General features: G+C 44.0%; 2 protein-coding genes across 2 annotated transcripts in view; one reads left to right on the forward strand and one right to left on the reverse strand.

The window, feature by feature from the left end:
• The window catches only part of LOC109444060 (guanylate cyclase 2G), a 42,537-nt gene extending 38,824 nt beyond the window's left edge, over positions 1-3,713 (forward strand). The window contains 1 exon segment of the mRNA XM_074339069.1: positions 3,138-3,713. The gene's annotated coding sequence lies outside the window, so the exon portion shown is untranslated.
• On the reverse strand, positions 4-19,360 carry TECTB (tectorin beta). Its single transcript, XM_019725138.2, has 11 exons — positions 19,279-19,360; positions 18,959-19,121; positions 18,061-18,251; positions 16,589-16,731; positions 16,411-16,483; positions 11,279-11,382; positions 11,061-11,144; positions 7,037-7,199; positions 5,631-5,703; positions 4,484-4,516; positions 4-3,265 (listed from the first exon to the last, which is right to left on the reverse strand). Exons 2-11 carry the CDS (start codon positions 19,032-19,034, stop codon positions 3,216-3,218), a joined length of 990 nt encoding a protein of 329 aa, XP_019580697.2. The 5' UTR covers positions 19,035-19,121; positions 19,279-19,360; the 3' UTR covers positions 4-3,215.
• Between the last annotated feature and the right edge of the window lie 353 nt (positions 19,361-19,713).

A 19,713-nucleotide genomic window follows, 5' to 3' on the forward strand; every position in this document is an offset into this window, starting at 1 on the left:
CGATCCCTGAAATCCAGTAGGACTAGGCCACTCCACACAGACAGGACCCCTGCAGCCAGCCGCTGGCAGGCCTGGTCTGGAGCTCTGACTGCTGTGAGCCCTGTAGCTTCCAAATGGATTATGTCCCGTTTTCAATTTATTGCTTAATTTCTTTCATATCCACGGAGCAAAGGATGCAATCGAGGCTTGACTTTTAAGTAGAAATTTTCATTCATTTATGATGTGTTTTCATTTTTTGGGTAATCTCCAGCAGACAAAGACGGGCTCATCCATTCTGCTATGAATATTTTCCCCTTTACACAAAGAATGGGATTCCAAGTTCTTTTATTCAGTGGTTCTTGTAATAGATTTACTGAATCACTCATGCATTTATAGCACTTCTTTTCTTTTTGTTTTATCCCTCACAATTCCTCACATCCAGTTTATCTTCCATGTAGCTGCTCCTGAGTATGGCAGAGCAATTTGAATGCTGTATCATATTTGAGACCTCCTATTGAATGTCCCGTGACAGAAGAAGGGAAAACCAATGGGACTAGGAAGGTTTTCTTTCTTGCTTGACTCCTGAGCTGCCTTTGTGGGGATAGTTTTGAGCTCTGTATAGGGAAATAAAATACGTTTCGGTGGGTTGAGAGACTTTAATAGCAAATTTTACAAAAGGTTTGGTGGAATGTTTTCCTTTCTTCAGAAAAAGGGATGCTGTATAGGGGCCGGGGCAAGTGCTTTACAGTCTCCACCGAGCTCCTGAGCGTTTCCATTGGCAGAACTATTCGTCTGCCCAGAGGTTTCTATCACTATCTCCATATCTCTATCTCTCGATCTTATTTATCAATCAATCAATAGACATTTATGTGATGTGTGTACTCAGTATATATGTGTGTGTATATATGCATGTCTAAATATACATATATATACATAATATACATATTTTTATACTACTCAAGGTTTGAGAGAGTCTTTAGGGATGATAACCAGGAATTTTGATAACAGCAGTTACCTAAAATCTATATCCAGTGTTTTTTTCTGTGTCAACCAAGGATACCTAAGGGAGAATGTACTCTCTTCTCCTTCTCTAAATGTCTCTTTTGTGTTTAGCACTCATGAGAACTTGCAAGAGAGACTATTTTGAGAGCGCTTTCTCTTAGTTCCTTAACAGAGGAGTTACGAGACGTGAAGGGCTCTTAGTTGACTGTTAGTCAAAACACATCCAGTTGTTGATAGACATTAGGGTTTTAGAGACAGGGAGGACCAAAAAGACTTTCTGCCCCCAAATGTTAATCATATGAAATGGCTTTACTTCCTTGCATCAGAAACCCAATCCTGGAATTTTTGAATTGTAAATATCAGATAGAATGGTGGAACGTTTGTGGTATACACGTGAGAATAAGAAGGTCTAGTTGTCAAAACCATTGGGAGGGTTGAGGAATTGGCCATCAACATGATATATTAACACTGTTAGCTTAGTCACTGGTTATTTATTATAAGGCATTTTATTTATTCCATAGCACCAAGTGAAGATACAAGATCATTAAACATTATTATAAAATAAAGCAAAACTACTCTGACAGCCAAGGATTGTGACTATGGCTACGCATATACTAGCTAAGAGTTTTAAACTAGAACCAGTCAATTGTCTTCTGTCTTTTCTGACTACAGAAATACTAAATTTACAGGAAGAAGAGATGCCAAACCTATTTGAGACCAGCTTCGAGACCAGTTTAGAGCACATTGAGTCATTTTAATCTAACCTATTGCTAAGCAAACATGCACTTTATGTTTCCAGACATTTGAGGACATTTCTCAGTTCCCTAACACAGTTATAGAAAGCACCTTCAAACTACAGATCTCAAAACTTCTCAAATACATAAAATACGGAGATACAAACTGATGTATTTTCAAATTATAAGCCCACTAAGTAAGTGTGTACAAGTCTAAGAAAGGAACTTAGAGCTCTGGCTTTTCCTATCTCACGCCAGCCTCTAGCTTCAAACTGCGGTCCATGGTGCATTCGTAGGGATCTGTGAATTTTTGACCAGGATTGGTTTATTCAGTTTCTGTTTTGTTGGCCATGTACATTGCTAATGTCAATGTATTCTGGGTCACTGGGGCAGGAGTGTTATTAGGGTGTGGCATCACATGATTTCATGGGCCATGTTTTGCAAGTGTGGTTCTGATTTTTTTGTTGATTCCATTCTAATGATCATAAGTTTGTGAGAGAGAAAACAGATATGGGTCTGAGTGTTGAAGTAAAAGCTAAATGAGACCAGATCACTTGTACAGATGAAGATTTCTTAGTAGAGCAAATAGAAAAAAATAGTGAGAGCATTAGGCATCGCCAGGCCTATGATAGAATGGGGTTGACAAGCTTCCGAGGACCCGTCACGGCTGTCACTCTGCAGTCATGTTGCGTAAGCAGCAGTTTCGTTTAGGCAAAGCTATATTATGATGTTAAATGAATGTCAGTGTGAGTTTTAGTCTTTTTGCAGCTTTATTCCTATTTAATTTGTAATTTTCTTTTGATTTTAGCACTATATATCAACAATAAAATAAGGAGTTTATACCTATACAATGTTTATACATATTTAAGAAACCCTGTAGTAAAATAATTTGGGTTAGCCCTGGGGGCTCTCAAGAATCGTTTGCCTTTATATTACTCAAATTTGAGCAAAACTATTGTATTCCACTCTGATTCCCACATCATCGTTTGAAAGGTTGGAACCCTTGCCTGGTGGCCCTGCTGTGGTCCTCAGATGAGAATTGCATGGCACCAGTGACCAAGGCCCCTTTGGCAGAGTTGGCTATTCCTGTGCATTCTGTACTTGGCACTGGCTTCGTGGTTATGCCCTCCAGTCTCCTCAACATGCTCAGCTGCACTTGGTTGGCTGTGCTAGTCTTTTAAAATTCGAAGAGCTTTCAAAGGAGTCCAGCACAGCCCTGCCTTGAGTATGGGGAAAGAAGACCCGTCCAACAGCCACAGGGAGGGACTGCAGGATCTAAGGGCCACAGGAAGAGACAAGAGGAAGTAGGGCACCAAAGAAGAACAATCACTGAAATTCACAAAAATCATTGGAACACATATTTGGCAAAGCACTATTGTCTGTTCCCCAACAACACGGTCTTCTGTTTGTTCTTTTTGGCAGCACACCAAGTGTGAGTTTGTCATCGACAAAGGAGATGGTCTCGGATGGAGGAGCTGCAGCTGCCTGGCCGGCTAGCTCCTATAACACGGCCCAAATCCCCAGCATCACGATGAGGTGGTAGAAAACGTCTGTGAACCAGACAGGAAAGGAGACAGTACACTCAGAAACAGTTCAACGAGGAACAAGGACAACTCAACAAAAGAATCAACCTTGGGGTGTTGAGTACCATTTCATAATAAATTCTGCACATTTTTATGCCAAGTCAGTTTTGTTCATCCCTTGGGGTTTGTATAGCTGACTTTTATAAAAACTCAACAGATAAACCTAGGATATGGACCTCTGGCAGAAGGGAATCTGAACTTCGATAATATAGTGGTGGTACATTCATTCCACTGTAAGGCTTCAGCTGTAGAACTGCCTTTAAAAAATTAGAATCAGTCACTTCTTGGCCTTTTGGCTAAGATCGAGTGTAATGAAAAATTAGAATCTGGGATTGGATTGGAGTCTTAAAAAGTTGGTTTACACGGTTTCCTCTAACTGCGAGAGCAAAGTCTACATCTGTGAGTTTATTCGTAAATAGAACTGTCTTACTCCATCCCAAGTCTTTGCGTAGTTGCCTCCTTCTCATCGTTCAGGTGAGATCTTGGGTCTTAGCTGAAATGTCTCTTCCTCTGAGAGGCTTTCCTGGCTGCTATCTCTCCTTCCCCCACCCCAACACTTCACAAGTATTAGGAAGGGCAGGGACCTTGTCTGCCTCCCATTGCAATTGCTATACTGCCTAGAATAGCGCCTGGTACAGAGTCATAGTAATTATGGCTGATCGCTAATGGATGTCTGCTGTGTGCTGGGCATTGTTTGGTGCCCTTAGCTATAATATTTAATCCAAACAACAGCCATGTGCAATGGTGGCAATTATTACCCCAATTTCATTGAGGAAACTGGGGAATGGACAGGTGAGGTCATTGCCCAAGGTCACTTAGTTGATGGGGGGCAGAGTCGTAGCAGAGACTCAAATATTTGTTGAATTAACAGATCATTGAAAATCACATTTTCTAAATGCAGGAACAAAGCAAAGCCACCTAGTGATGTGTTTGTCGAGACTTGTGGGATCCAATTCTGCTTGATCCAATTTACCCCAACCTGTCCCTCCCCTCAGAGCTCAGGGACTGGCTGGAGAAAGACTTCTCTACCTCCATTTCCCTCTGCCCCACTCAGGTGTGCTTTAAAGAGTAATTTTCAATTCTTAAAGGCTTTGCTGGGGCCAAAGGTAAGTGTCTTTTAAACACACATCTGCATGTTAAATGTGTTGCCCCATGATATTTCCCAGGGTTGCCTTTTTTCCTTACCTGAGAAGTTATAGAGACTCGAGAATCCCCTGCCTGTAGTGGGTAAAGAGAGAATGCCGAAGGTTTAAGAAAAGATCATGGAAGGAGAAGTCTCATAGCTGTTTCTAAAACACAAATCTGACTGTCTTCCCTCTGATGAAACCAGCAGGCTCTCCATTGCCTTGAGAACAAAGTTTATAGGAGGGTTTACAAAGGGTTCATCTCACCCCATTTTCTTCTTGGCCCTCTAAGGCATGGGTTGGTAAACTTTCTGCAAAGGGCCGGATAGTAAATATTTTCAGCTTTGCGGGCTGTGTGATCTTTATTGTAACTATGTGATGCTGCCAACTTAGCTTGAAAGCAGCTGGAAACAACACATAGATGAACGAGTGTAGCTGAGTTTCAATAAAGTTTCTTTATAGAAACTGAAATTTGAATTTCATATAATTTTGATATATCATGAAACATTGTCCTTTTGGTTTTTATCAAACACATAAAAAGGTGAAAATTGTTCTTAGCTTGCAGGCCATAGAAAATCCGGTGGCAGCCTTGATGACCACCCCCCTTCTCCTCCACCCCCACAGCCGTACTTCGGTAACCTGAACTCTACAGAGGTCTTCCCTAAGCCCTAGGCTAAGGGGAATCCCTTGTCCTGTACGCCCAGAGCACCCTCCAACCTCTCCCACCGCCATTGACAGTATCTCCTTTCCCTTTGCATTGAACACCTCTCTCCTTGCTAGATGATAAATTCTTGAGGACAAAGCCCATGTGGGGCTCCTTTCTTTTTGAAACCCCAGGGCCCAGCCCAGGCCAGGCACAGCTCTGGCTACTCAATAATGACTTGACTTGCACTGGATGTTCTCAGTACATTTCTATCTCTATTATTATTATGGATGGCAGGCTTTATCTGGAAGCACAGCATGCCCTAATTCCTCAGGGACATTGGAATTTAGGTTGTAGGTAGAGCTTTTCAGGGTAGTTAACTAACCTCACCGCCTTGGTTTGGCATAAGCTACCCAGCCCCCCCATTAAGAAGACTCAAGTTGCAGGTGAAGGTTGTGTCTACAGGCACAACTGGTTTGGCAATTCAGTGAAAATGCTCCAACCGGCTGTGCCTGTGGATGCAGCCCAGAGTGAACTCAACCATTGGGAAAACAGAGACGCTTACTACGGAGGGAGAGCTCCACGACCAGGACACCTCCTGTCTGGTCCCGGAGGAGGCGCTTCCGTTTGTCACAAGTCTGAAGACTCAGGAGAAGCAGAGATGAGAGGAGGGTGGAAGATGGGATGGGAAATGAACACAGGTGAGAAAAGAGAAAGACAAAAGATTAAAAAAAAAAAGTCACAAACTTGAAAGAGTCAATATTCCCCAGCTATCAGATAGTAATTACCTTATTTCTTTAAATAACCCAGAGGGACATTTTTCTTCCCGTCTTTAAGTTGAGAAAAGAAAGGTTTATGTGGTTAACTTTTCAAGATGGAAGAAATCCTGCTGGAAGAGGTCATTGGGTGTGGGAGGAATTGACAGTTTGTTCTGGTAAAAAGGAAGGCTTTTACCTATTTGAGAAGTGGACACTTGCAAAATGTGTTCTGGTTCATTTTCTTTTTTCGATGTCCTGCCGATAATTATGCTTTCATCAACTATTAAATGCTTCTCTTCTCCCTTCCCTTTCTCGATTTGTACTCGTGAGTGACCATTTTCTGGCCGAATTAACTAGAGATTATACTCATACATCTGTTGGTTACTATAGGCGATGTGAGTAGATACCCTATTCAGAAACACCGTGTCCCCCTCACCCAGCTCTCTAGTCCAAATGGACTGGAGGAGGTCACAGTTTAGGATTTACCACTTTTAGGTCTCTAAAGCAGTGGTTCTCAAACTTGAGCGTGCCCCGGAATCCCCTAAAGGGCTTGTGAAAGCACAGATTGTGGGGCCTACACAGAGTTTCTGAATCAGGCGGTCTGGGGAGCCAGGGTATTTGCATCCCTAACAAGTTCCCAGGTGAATCTGAAGCTGCTGGGGTGGACCGCACTTTGGAACCACTGCTTGAAGGGCCAGGTTCACACCCACTCACAAGTGAAAACTATCTCCCACCTGAATTTGCTACGCATGTTGATTGAAGCTGCAGCAACTTCTAGGTGTGGGATGCACAGGGGAAACTGGCCAGTTAAGAGCTAAAAATACGCACCTTTGGGCTTCCATCCAAGGCCTGTTGATTTTTAATTTCCCTTGTGCTTTTAACTTTTTTAAAACATTGCCATGTCCATTATTGCTTTCATGTTTACCTACCATTGCTCTCTGAAAAAGGAAGGGCCACCATTACATCTCACCACTCTATCTTTAAAGATGAGAAAACCAGACTCCGGAGGTTAAGGGACATGTGCCAGACTGTATAGCTTGTTGGTTGACATTCTGAGCCCTGTCTGCCCCACACCCAGTGTCCTTTCCTCCAGCGTGTCCTCAACACACACCTAGTCTGGTCTGGTTACGGTTTCCCAGCTAAAAATACAGCTTCTCAAATACCACCCCCCCTCCCTTGGGTAACACTCTCGTTCTGGCGCGAGGCGGCTCACCACGGGGCAGAAGAGCTTCTCACTGTCACAGATGAACGTCTCACAATGTAACCAAACCTTGGAGAGTTTAGGGATGTTCTGGAACCGGAAAGCATTGAATTGGAAGGTCGCCCTGTGGTCTTTCCCGTTCTCATGCACGAGGATTGTTTCATCTGTGGGGCAGCTGAAGCACAAAGGGTGCGGGGAGGGGGGAAGAGAAAACATTACCTCATGGATGACAGTGAGGGCTTCTGAGGCAAGTTCATGTGCAGCAACAACACTTCCTTGGGCTTTTGTATAGCACGTTACCCTTCCGAAGCACTCTGGCTGGTAGCATCTCCCTTGGACCATCTCAGGTTGGACCATGGGGCCAACCTGAGGAGCGACGGGATGGGTGTGCTTGTCCCCATTCTACAGTCAGGCTAGAACAGGCAATGAGGAGGTGACTTCTGGGAAGCCACACACCTGGGACGTCACCACACCTCTGTCCCAAAGAAGTGACATCCCCGAGATAAAGCCCCCCGGAGGACTGACTGGGATTTGTACAGACTCTCAGCGTGTATACAAGATAAAGACGATGATGCTGGGGACAGCATTGCCCAAAGTGCTGCCACAGCCACCTAAGCCCAAGTCTCACCCAACACATTTCTCTGTGTGTATTACAAAGTTTGGCCTCTGGGAATTTGAATTTACGTTATACTACTTAAATGCTGTATCTATTATATGACATAATTACCTTTGTAAAAGTGTGGGCATAGTTTTAACATAAGCACAGAAAAAACTGGAAGGCTACCATCCAGATGTTACCACTGGCTATTACGGAATGATGGAATGATGGACAGTTTTTCTTCTTTTATGTATTTCCTAAATTCTCTATAATGAGAATGTAATAGTTGGGAAGTTCCAAAGTCCCAATGTAACAGTTGCTGTAAAAGAAAAAATAATACACAGCTAGGCATCTGTTGAAGCCATTTGTTCTCACCTGGGGGCATTTGCCCCCCAGGGGACATTTGGCATTGTGGTTGGCATGACTTGGGGAAAGGTCTTATTGGCATCTAATGAGTAGAGGCCAGGGATGCACATTGTACAAGGCACAGGACAGTTCCCCCCACACCCCCAACAAAGAATAATCCAGCCCAAAATGTCTGTGGTGCTGAGACTGAGAAATTATGGTTTAAGCAAAGCACTTTTTCATTTACCACACCACACAGATTCCCTATTTAAGGGCCATTCAACCAGGGGTTGGGAGCAGATACAGTCATTCTTGGGAGTGTACAGGGAGGCCCACACAAGAGTGGGGCTTTATCGTCTGCAGGTGACAGGAGCACCAGACTGTCATCTGTGGGAAAGTTCTGTGGGTTCAAAAGCTTGAGACCAGTGGACACACCACAGTGGTTCCTAAAGTTCATGCACCTCCCGGAGCTTGCCTGTGACTCTAGGGTTCATTCAAATCCGCACACACCACAGAGCAGTCCAGCTGCCCCAGGGAACCTTCATGATGTCCCCTCCCCCACCCCATTCCATCAGAACCGCACATTAGGGCCAAATTAGAGATAGGGCGGAAGGCATTACTGTGGGACTTAGTGAGGGAAATGAGGGGTGAACCCTGTGCTTTCGATCTAGACCCAGGGTCAGAAGCTGCCCTCTGTTTGTGGTGGCCTCTGAGCAGTGACAGAGCTGGGGGTATCTTCCAAGCTGTGAAATAAGACTCTTGGAGGATCACTTGGTCAATAAACCTGAGATTCTTGTACGAAACCAAGACATGAGTCCTTAAAATAGCTCCTTGCAGCTGGAGTGCTCAAGGCATGGTGTCAGCCAATGGAAAACAATGTAAGAAGAGCTTTGTCAGGGGCAGGGAGGAGGCCTTGCTATTGCTGCCTCTGGGTGCCACTGTGGCACCTGCCCCTCTGTGACAGACATCTCTGGATGTTGCAACACCCACAGGGAGGCTTTCACACTGTCACCATAGGAGTCTCCTTCCCCACAGAGGATCACACTTCCTGATAATATATTTACTCTGATCTCGCCAGGCACTCTTGAAAACTAGGTTTTCCTCCAAAAGGGCCCAGTGTGAACCGAAAGCATGTGGGGAGTTGTGGGAGCGGATTTCCTCATTCTCCCTGTTGGAACTGGCCTTTGTGCATGTATCTCCAACGTCAAGTATCTCGACTAGGCAGAATATGGAAATGGATCAGGACTTCTTCCATATGGCTGTGCTTAAATGCAGGTCCCCAGGGCTCACCCAGGGACCTTCGGGAGTGATAGGCTTACTGTGTGCCTGCATGTATAATAGGTACCTTCAGCAATTCCTGTGTATAGTCGAGTGTGAGGACCCTTGTATGGACCACCCGAAAGCCACAAGCTTTCCTTTTTCTGCCATATTACACATCTGTCAGATGAAAGCAACTGGCACCACAATTATCTGCAGGGAGGAGATCCCAGGGTGTGGCAAAAGCATTTCCCCAGTGTGGCTATTGTCTGAGAGAGGACACCAATGCCTGAGGGTAATTTCAGGTCCTGGCAGGTCAATGATTTATTTCAGTATCTCCCCGAAGTCCTTGGATGGTGCCATCATCAACAGAACCTAAAGGAGTCACTCAATGACAGACGTGAAATAAACACCCAAACTCAGCTCCCATCTCTGCAGGAAGCTTTGCTGGGTTGCTCAGATGTGGCTCTGCTGGCCTGTCCCATCCATGCCACTTAGGAGATCACGCCACCTGAGTTTGAACCCAAATCATCAACCCCCTTACTCGCTCTAGACTTTGGGCAAGTTTCAGAACCTGTCTGTACCTCGGTTTTCTCATCTATAAAATAGAGATGATTATACTACCTACATTTTGGGGTTTAATAAATTAATTTTTGTAAAGCACCTACCTAGAGCAATGTCTGATATGTTGTAAGTGCTTTACAAGTGTTTGTTGAATAAACATAAATAGTTAAAGGTCCAAAGTGGCTCAACCTTTTGTTATCTAATCATTTTTGTCCCCGGCCCCCCTGTTACTTAAGCTCTGATGGGTTCCAGTAATAACAAAGCACATTGGTCTGCTTCGTTTTGGGGAATGGCCTCTCCTGTGTTTACTGTTCATTGTGTGTAAGATGCCCCACGTCTTAGCCTAGCTCCACCTCGCCTCTGTTTTCCAAAGTTCTAATTCTAAGTGTGTCTGGACAATTTCAACCTCAAGAGCTCAGCATGTTATCCCTGAGCTCAGGGAGAATCCAAAGTCCCTTATCCAGAAAGCCCCAGCAGCCAACAACAAACACTTCCTCACATGCACAATATCTTCGTCACATATTCCTCAGACGTGTTGCCCTGTCTTTCCTTCCATTTCGTATCCAATTAGTTGCTTTTTTTTTTTTTTTTTTTTTTAAGTCATTTCTCCCTCCCTTGTATGGTCTATCCATTTACTTGGCTGCACCTTAGTTCAGGTATTATTGCATTCGGTTTGCTAGCTGCCATAGCCTCTCATCTGCTTTTTTTTCCATCCCATGTTTCTAAGCCATCCTATATATGACTTCCAGAATCGCCTTTCTATTGTGCAATTCCAATACTTCAGTCCTCTACTCAAAACTTGTAAGGGCTCTTCATTATCTACTGAATTAATAATGAAAACAATGATGGCATTTAAATCGATTGGATACCGACTGGGTATTCCGTGCTAAGCTTTGTATGTGGATTATCTGATTGAATCCCCACCAGAGTTCTGGGGTCAGACTGATTGAATTTGAACCTACTCCCCATAGACACACATCCACAAACTATGTGACGTACTTGACCCCTCCTGGGCCTCAGTTTCCTTATCTGGAAAATGGGGATGACAGTAATAATACCTACCTGTTGTAAGGCAAATGAGTTAATATATGATAAAGCTCTCAGAACATGACCTGGTACCAGAAAGCACTATATAAATGTTTGCTAGTATCGGTCCTTAGCCTGGGAGCCCAGAGGATGTTGCTGAGGCTCTGTCTCTCCTTCCCAAGCTACCCCAAGCCAGTTGCCCCAGATTCACTTGGCTCCACGTGTGCTCCGAAGGGCAGTACCTACCCCTTGTTGATCAGCTGCCACTGTAAGGGGTACATGAAGTCAGCCGAGGGTGTGGCCCAACAACTGTTCAAAACCACTTTAAACCTGGAAATGAAACAGTACACACCACTCTGAGCCAGAGAGTTATATGCCAAAAACCACCCAGTGATTAAAAAGTCTCTCAGCTGGTCTTTTTTTCTTTGTATTAAAAAACATAAGCATGGAGGAAACGTACTTACCTAACGCTTAACCCTTTGGCTTCTACTCCTGCAAACAGATCTGAACCAATTTCGGACGTCTCCAGGACAAAAGGGGCTTCTTTCTTAATGGAGAACTTGGCATTCTTTGGAAGGAAATCGACACTAGGCATTATGACCTCTCAGACTGAGCAGGTGGGTCCAACAGGAGCAGACGAATTGGGGTGGGGTGGGGGTGAGAATTAACCCAAAAGGCACAGGTACATGAGGCCACATTGAGAAACTGCAATTGTACATAGAATGTTGGGGAGCACTCATTGAGGCTGTGACATTTGAATCAAGACTTCAGGGAGGTGACGAAGCCTGTGCTTCCCCACTAAGTACTGACACCGAGAAACACTTCTGCAGTGCATGAGGGCATGCAAGGAAGGGTGTTGCAGCCAAGGCAAAGGCCCTGGGGTGAGAGGGTGGGAAAGTGGCTGCAAGACAGTAAGGAGGCCAGTGCTGGAGCATGACGGAGTAAAGAGGGAGAGTGGGGGGAAGGTAGAAAGTGAGTGGGGGGCAGGAGATGAAGTTGGAGAGGCTATGGAGATAGATCCAGAAGACTGGTTTCAACTCTAAATCCAGCTGGGAGCTGTGGCCATGACTAGAGCACAGAAGCAGCAGCCTTTGGTCACCAGCCTGGCATGTGTCGGCTTCAACTGTCATCGTCATTAGGCAGTTCTGGATGAGTTATTAGGGATAATAGCCAAGTTTTCAGTTGACTTACCCAAAGGAGGCTGATTTCTCCATTCTTTGCATATTGGGTTCATTCAACTCTAGTAACGACCTGTAAACTACTCTCCCAGTTTTGCCTCCAGAGACAAAAATATCATAATGGAAGGACAAGGATTCTGTGCTAATCCTAACTCCCACCACTAATTTGGGATGAACAATCAACCTTTGGGGCCTCAGTTTCCCCACCAGCAAAAAGGGAATAACCTTTGCCTTCACCTGTCTTGTAGAAATCTTTTTATGATGCTGATTTTATGTAATCGAAGCATAAAGCTTAAACCAGGATACTAGTTAAAAGATTGAGGTTCGTGGACTTGGAGATTTGCAGAGCTGCAATAGGTAAACACTGGCGGCAAGGATATCTGGTTAAAATGGACTTTAACCCCCTAATGGTCAAATTCAGGGAATTTGCTGAGAGGCCCCAGAATCATCTTCGAGTGCCTCCTATGTTATTTTACTGATTGCAAGTCTGGCCAAAGTTCCTGGACTCAGTCACCCAGAAGTCATATGTTTTCTTCCCATATGTCAGCCCCCTTGCACCCTTTACGTGGTTGCAATAATTAAACAAGAATGTTCTTAATCACAAGTGGCTTACTAGCAGGTCGAAATGACAGATTTACAGTGGTTTTTAATGTTCCTTGTTATTTTCTGAGATTTATCATATTTCAGGAGAGCATTTCCAAATGTGGGACCTGACCTGGGGGCCATAATGCAGTCCCCAACTTGTCCACAGGTGCTTCTCTCAGCTCCATCTCCCAGGAGCCAGCCAGCAGAATATTGTGATATTGGAATAATGCCCCTGCTCTCAGGTGAACCTGCCTGATTCTGTTTCAAAGTGGAGAACAGAATCTACACAGTTAATTCAATTTCTGAGCAAAATACTTTTAATGGTCAGCTTCTTCACTTCATACCCTATCGCTAAGGCAATCCTCAGCACGAGATCCCCCTACTTTCTGTGTAAGAGGAAAATTAGGGACCTATTTCCAGAGAGCTTCACCCTGTAATACCTGTAGAGTTTGGTCTGGCATCCCTGGAAACATAGAAACACCACATGAACTACTCATGCATTGGAAAGGATGGAAGAGCACCTTGAAAAATCATGCCCTTCACCTGACCAAAAGATCGAGTCATAACCAGCTAATGACACAAGTGCATCTATGTTAACAGAGTTCGTATGGGCAAGATCTGGGAATTGCTTCTGCTCACAAGCTCAGTGTGAGACAGTGGTGAAGGAAAACTTCCCAAAGCTAATATTACCCTACAATATGTCCCTAGAATCTTCTAGAACCTAGATGGTCACCTCTGACTCACTATGCCCTGCATTGGCCTGACAAGGTCAAGAATATAACATTTCAATTCTGGGCTCTGCTTTTACTATAGGGGCACTGAGTGGGTGATACTCAGAGAAGAGTGACCAGGGTGATGCCTGGACCACTAACCGTGGGCAGATGTTTCACTTGGGAAAGACCAGCTTGAGAGAGTTGAAGGACTGTCAGCAACGTCATTACCCAGTATTATTTCAGAAGACAGAACCAGGACCAATGGGCCGGAGTTCAGGAAGTCAGAAACCACATGCTGATCTAAAATGGAAAGGCCCAACTTGCTACTGTCCTTGGGGGAGGTAGGGAGTCTACTTCTCAGCAATCTGGCAGAAGGGATTTAGACTTTGGTGGGGGGGCAAGGTTGATCACCTCTGGGGTTTGTCTTGACTCTGGAATTCCAGTCTACATATTTTGGCCTCTATTGCTTGCCTTTGTTCCATCCCAAGCTTTTTCATTTGTCTCTTTCTAATTAAGAGAAATGACCAGTATCATTTTTATTGAATATAAATCAGCCTAATCCCATACTGACATTGATATTCAGTCCCATAAAGGTAACAATGCTAGTGCTAAGAGCTCTCAGTTTCCACTTTAAATGGGTCAAAGGTGAAAATAATAAGAATGACTACTCTCATAGGCGCTTACTTTGTGCCAGGCACTGTGGTAAAGGCTTCATGAAGAGTATTTCATTTCATCCTCATAACAGACGTATGGGTGAGTGCGATTATTATCCCTAGTTAACAAATGTGTATGTGGAGGCCCAGAGTGGTTAGAACTTGCCCGGAGTCACACAACTAGTAAATGGGAGAACCAGGCTGCAAAACAGTAATCTGATGTCAAGGGCGACTTTCCTCCCACAGTGCTAGGCTACTTCTGCGAGCTGACTACCTTCCTTTATTTTTGGATTGGGAAGCAAAACAACTTTTTGACAAGAATACCAATCATGAACCATTGGCAGGAGTGAGAAGGAGGGGAGAGAGAGAGAAGAGAGGAAGCCTGGTGGTTTTGGAGCCCAACGTTTGGAGCTCTCGGAATTCAAAGCAATTAGCAGTGCATTGATTCCATTGCATTGTGCAATCTAGGGCACAGCTCAGTCGCTGGTAATTTGATGGAAATATATGCAGGGAGCGGCTGTTGCTTCAGAAACACACAAGAATGCTCTCAAAGTGGAATATGGGAGGAGAAGAAAAATACCAATCGCAGGGGTCAGGCATAGGAAATGGAGCCCATGGTGGGAATATCCATGACTCTATCCTAACATCAGAGCCCCCTCTTTGATGAGTCTGTTCTGTGAGGATCTTGGTGGACCCTGGGGGAGACCTTAGCTTTATTTCTAGAACAGTTCAAGGAGGCATTCAAAGTCTATCTATTCAGCCCAGAGGATGGTCTGGGTAATGCTGAGAACATGCCTCTTAATTTTTTTTCTCTCTCTTAAAAAAGAACAGGCTCCTTCCTGTTCTAAAATTGGATATTTATGTCTGAAACTTAGCCCAACATGGCTGATGGGGGGGTCTTGATATTTGATGATCCTGCTGCCTCTCCATTTGCAACTGTCGTAAACTCTTCATAGGCTCCTATCTGTAATTGTATGTGGTTAATTAAAGTAGCAATCATGCACTTCCAGACAGGAACGCTGTAGTAAAGACAGCCTGTCATCAGGATGTCCCCTGAGGCTGTTGTCAAGGCGTGAAGCCTATGTTTTGTCTCTAAACCACCTTCATCAGTTACTACAGTGGTTTGCCATCCTTTCAGCACTCAGGTGGTCCACGCTGTATTTACCTTCCTGATGACAGGTCAAGGGGTTATATAGGATTCCTCTTTTTTTTAGATGTAACCACTCGTGGCGTGTGGCCAGGGTCAGATCTAGATTTTGTGGGACCTTGAGGCTTATGTAATTTGGAGAGCACTCTTTAATTAAAAGAATCAACATTTTGAATACAAAATTAGACACGTGGCCCTGAAAGGAGCCTGCGCACGTGACAGATCATGAGACTTGAGCTTCATTCCCTTCATACTAAGTCTGCCTCTGAGAGCAGAGTTAGGAGATGTGTGTCCCAGACTGGGCACTGCTCTGAACTACCTGTGGGATCTGGGGCAGATTACTTCCTCCTTCGGGGCTTCAGATCTTCATCTGTAAATGGACTAGGTTATTCTAGGGTCCCTTCTGACTCTCGCTTTCTGAGTTCAACATGGCTCATGGCTTCCATGAGCAAGTAAAGCAAGTTCAAAGTCAGTGGTGTTCCAGATGCCATGCTTTTCTTTGTGAAATGAATGGACTGGAAACAATGGCCTCTAAGGATATCTGCTTGTTATAATGTTCTATGTAAAGGTTTCTGTTTCTGCCCGAGTCTTCCTCTAGCGCATTGGGCTAGTGTCACTGGTGTGTGCCTCCTCAGTGGAAGCCTCAGGTGTAAAAAAACAAAGCACCCCTTCTACACAGGAGGGCAGCTGGGCTAATAGCCATTGCAGTTTTAGTTTCTCTGGAGCACTTTATTTTGAGAGTGACCAAAATGTGCCTTTAGCTTTGATGTCAACATAAGCAGAACGCCCCAATTAGACAACAAGGAAGCCCATTACATGAGGGGCTTTAGAGGCCAAAGAACTAGGCAGCAGAGGCCAAGCCCAACCTCTCTCCTTAGCCCTATCCCAGCTAGGATGCTCACTAGTCTGCCAATGTTTTAACAAGAGCTAGATTCTAATATAAGTCTCTAGAGTGGGTTGTAGTGGAAACTCATCTTGATAAAGAGTAAAGACACTGGCTGTCTTACTGTCTATTGACGTTTAGCAACTCACAGGATTTCTCTTGCCTCAATTTTCTCATCTATAAAATGGGAAGGTTGATCTTTTATTTATTTTTTTGGCTCTGTGGTACTTTTCAGCACTTTTGTTTCATTTATAAGTCTGCCTTTCTGCTGCATTTAGTTTTGAAGGCGGTTTAAAGCTAGACCAAAGCTTATGTCTCAACTTGAATTTAAGAATGGGGTTCTACATGGAGCTTAGAGAAGAGCAAATCCTGAGAGAGCATCCCATCATCTCCTGGAAAGTCTGCAGGGCGATAATGGGAACCTAAAGACCACTTACAGTATAGAAGTTGAGAGACAATTGGCTTTCAAATGTGCCCATGCTCCCGTTCTTCACGTGAACAGTGGCCACTCTGAAAAGGGGAGAGAATTTTGCATAAGGACTGAAACATGCCTGATTGACAGGGACTGCAGAACACACGCAAGGCAGCCCGCCCTCCACTCTCAGAGCAACTTACCTCTGGTCGAAGGCAGCCTGGTTCACCAAGTAGGTGGAGTGGTAGGTGCAGGAGAAGGAATAGTTCACGGGCTGGTTCTTCACAATCACGGTGCTGTCATTGGAAACGATGTGGCTGTAGAAGTGGTAGATGGGGGGCTTGTACTGGAGAAAGGAAGAAGGCAGTTAGGGTAGCCCTCTCCTCCCATGATGAGAATGGGGGTCCTGGGAAAAGTGATTGAAGATGGGCCAGGAATAAAGCCCATGGGGAGACATGAACGTCTGCCATTGAGAGTAGCACCCACTCTTTTTGTCTGATCCTTTTTGTAAAGTGTTCTTGAGTCTGTTCAACTAAGATCATTTAAAATAATCTAAGTTGAATGTTGTACAAATCCAAGAAATCCATATACTCACTAGGCTTCGGACCCCAGAGAACTGGCTCAGGAATCTTTATTTCCCAACATCAATTTTTTATCCATTTCCTTTGTCCAAGATCTTACGTGACTACTTTCACCCATTTAGGGTGATTTCTAGAAATCTCCCATTTCTAGAACATTACTGTCTAGTTCTTTGCTCTATCCTTCCAATCATGAGCACTATTCCTGACTTGTTGAAAGCTAAAATCACAGAATATTAGAGTCGAGAGGGATCTTCAACTTCTGCTTGAGAAGTGACCTACCTAAGACCACACAGATACTTTGTAGTTCACTTTACTAGGATTCTCAAAGACGTGATTTTTTTCGTTTGTTTGTTTTTTTGTTTTGTTAATCATGTCCTTGACTCTTTCTACTTAATCACTGAATCCTTGTGGGGCCTGTAGGAAGAGGAGGTGACCCTGAGAGTTCTTTGGTCCCATTTTCTGAGACCCAAGGCAGTAGGGAAGCTAGCTGTCAGCAGTGGAAATGCTACCTTCATGACTACATTCCTACTGGTTGTGTGGCCCCAAACTAGTAACTTTATTGGGAGGTCTCAGATTTCTCCTTTGTCATATAAGATATTCACAAGAGGTTGTCTGTGGTTCCTTTTAATTCTGATCACTTTTCCTGGGTATTTCACAAAACCCAATTATGAATAGTGTTGTACTTTGGTTACCCATTTAAAATGCCCTTTCAAATGCACTTTATCACCACTTCAAAATCTTAGGCAGAGGATGTCTCGTCCATCCAACACAAGAAGGATGGCAGCTCATGAGCACAGGCTCAGAACTCAAAGCAAGGTAGAGGTGGGAAAGGTACGTTGTTCTACTCACAGAAGGTGACCTAGCTGGCTCTCACAACAAAGTAGGAGAATAAAATTCAAATTCAAAGAGTCACTTAAACTAAGCAGAAGAGAAGAGTTTAAATAACACTAACACCCCAGGAAATAAGAGTCAGGATTGACTCTTAAAAGGAAACTGGTGAATTTGGAATCCATTGAAGGATGGACAACAGATGTCTCATTCTCGGTTCCGGTTGTCTCATCTTAGTGACTCCTCACTGTGTGGCTGGGACTTACCTCAGACTGCGTTCCACAGTAAGACTTGTTTTTAGGTGACAAATCTGGGATTACAAATTGGTAGTAACCTCCTTCATGGACCCCATTGTAACACAGCCCTCCGAGGGCCAACTGATGTACTTCCCATCCATAGGGACACTCAGGGATTTTGGTGATGATGGTTTTGGGATAACAAAACACAAGAATGACATCTGGAAAGAGGATACACAGGGTTAGAAATCAGATATGGTAATCATATTACTCTACATAAACAACAGTGGCTTCCAGTCACACCCAAGCATACAAAACACTTTCCTGGCTATTCTTCATGAGCTGTGAAAAAAGTTTCACCCATCCTCAGTCACTGAAGTTCCACTTTTTTTGTTTTTGCTATATCTGTGTAATATCTGCCCTACGCTTAATAAGTATTCAAAATTGGTCCACTTTTAAATCTTAATCTATTTTAAGGAATAGATCTGTGAAGCTAGATTGGATGGATTGGAGATATATATAATATTTTATATTACATGTATTAAAAATTTTTTAAATCCCATGAACACAAGCACATAACTTAAAAAACTATCTCCGTTTCATGCACAGTGCTGCAAAACAGTAATTCATGGTACAAGACAGAAATTCAACAGTCAAGTAGAAAATAGGAAAAAATGTGGAGATTTTATCTCTAGCTATTTATCCATCTATCTAGCATTCTCTAATTTTAAAAAAAGTCTAAATTTATCCAATGCATTTTTACTTCCTGTGGTAAAAGTCTGATTGGCACTGGAGGCTAACATGCTTCTGTTGGCTACATTATTGCACTTTCATAAACACTATAGGCATGGAGCCCTGAGCTTTCTTTGCAAAGGGAAGCTTTAGGAAACTTTCCTTTCCAGGCAAGTGGACTGGCCCCGGGGCATACCTGCTTTATTTGGAGTGCATGATTTCGCAGAGGCTTCCACAAAGACGGCCAGCAGCACAAAGGCCCTCAGCACCATTGCTTCTCAGAACCTGGTCTTTGCCAGGTGGCCAAACCAAGCTGGCCTAGCGATCACCGTCCCGACAGGGCCTGAGCCTTGATCATTCTAGGTCAGAAACACAAGCGAGCAATTAAAATGAAGGGTGAGAACAAAGCAGCACACACAGCCTTGGGGGGTATTTCGAAGGGAGATCCGTAAGGCCATTTGCCCTGTTTCTAATGGTTCCTGGTCTGCGCTGGGAAGCAAAAAGTGAGGCTCATACCACTGGGAGCGTCAATGACACACGCAGTTGCTCATGTTCCCAACTGTTTCATTCTCTCCAGACTGTGGACGCTGCCTCTCAGAAGCTGCCCAAATCTCCAGCCCCAGTCCTAGCTTGACTTTATATAGGGCGAGGGTGTAAAAGAAACCGGCTCCAGATAAATCACAATGAACACACATTATCCACTGCGGGGGGAATAAAGGGGACCTTGCACAATAATCCGATGGGAAGCTCAGTTACGGCCACTTGAGTCTAATTTCTTTTACTTCACAGAGTTGGAAAAACTTTTGTTTAACCACTTCAACCAGGATTGGAATTAAAAGTTGAATTTTTTCCCCTCGTACAAAAATATAACTTGGATTGGAGGCAAATTCATTTCTGCACTTTTCTAGGGGAAAGTTTTCTTTCTTCATGTCTTGATTTCTTTGCTTTATT

The sequence above is a fragment of the Rhinolophus sinicus genome, linkage group LG07, assembly GCF_036562045.2.
Source record: "Rhinolophus sinicus isolate RSC01 linkage group LG07, ASM3656204v1, whole genome shotgun sequence".
Taxonomy (NCBI): Eukaryota; Metazoa; Chordata; class Mammalia; order Chiroptera; family Rhinolophidae; genus Rhinolophus; species Rhinolophus sinicus.

Coding starts and splice junctions, on each gene's coding strand:
- TECTB (XM_019725138.2), bottom strand. CDS start 19,034: ATGGTGCTGAGGGCCTTTGTGCTGCTGGCCGTCTTTGTGGAAGCCTCT. Junction 4,517..5,630: donor CGTGGAGCTCTCCCTCCGTA/GTAAGCGTCTCT, acceptor TACCCACTACAG/GCAGGGGATTCTCGAGTCTC. Junction 3,266..4,483: donor GAGTCTCTATAACTTCTCAG/GTAAGGAAAAAA, acceptor TCTGGTTCACAG/ACGTTTTCTACCACCTCATC.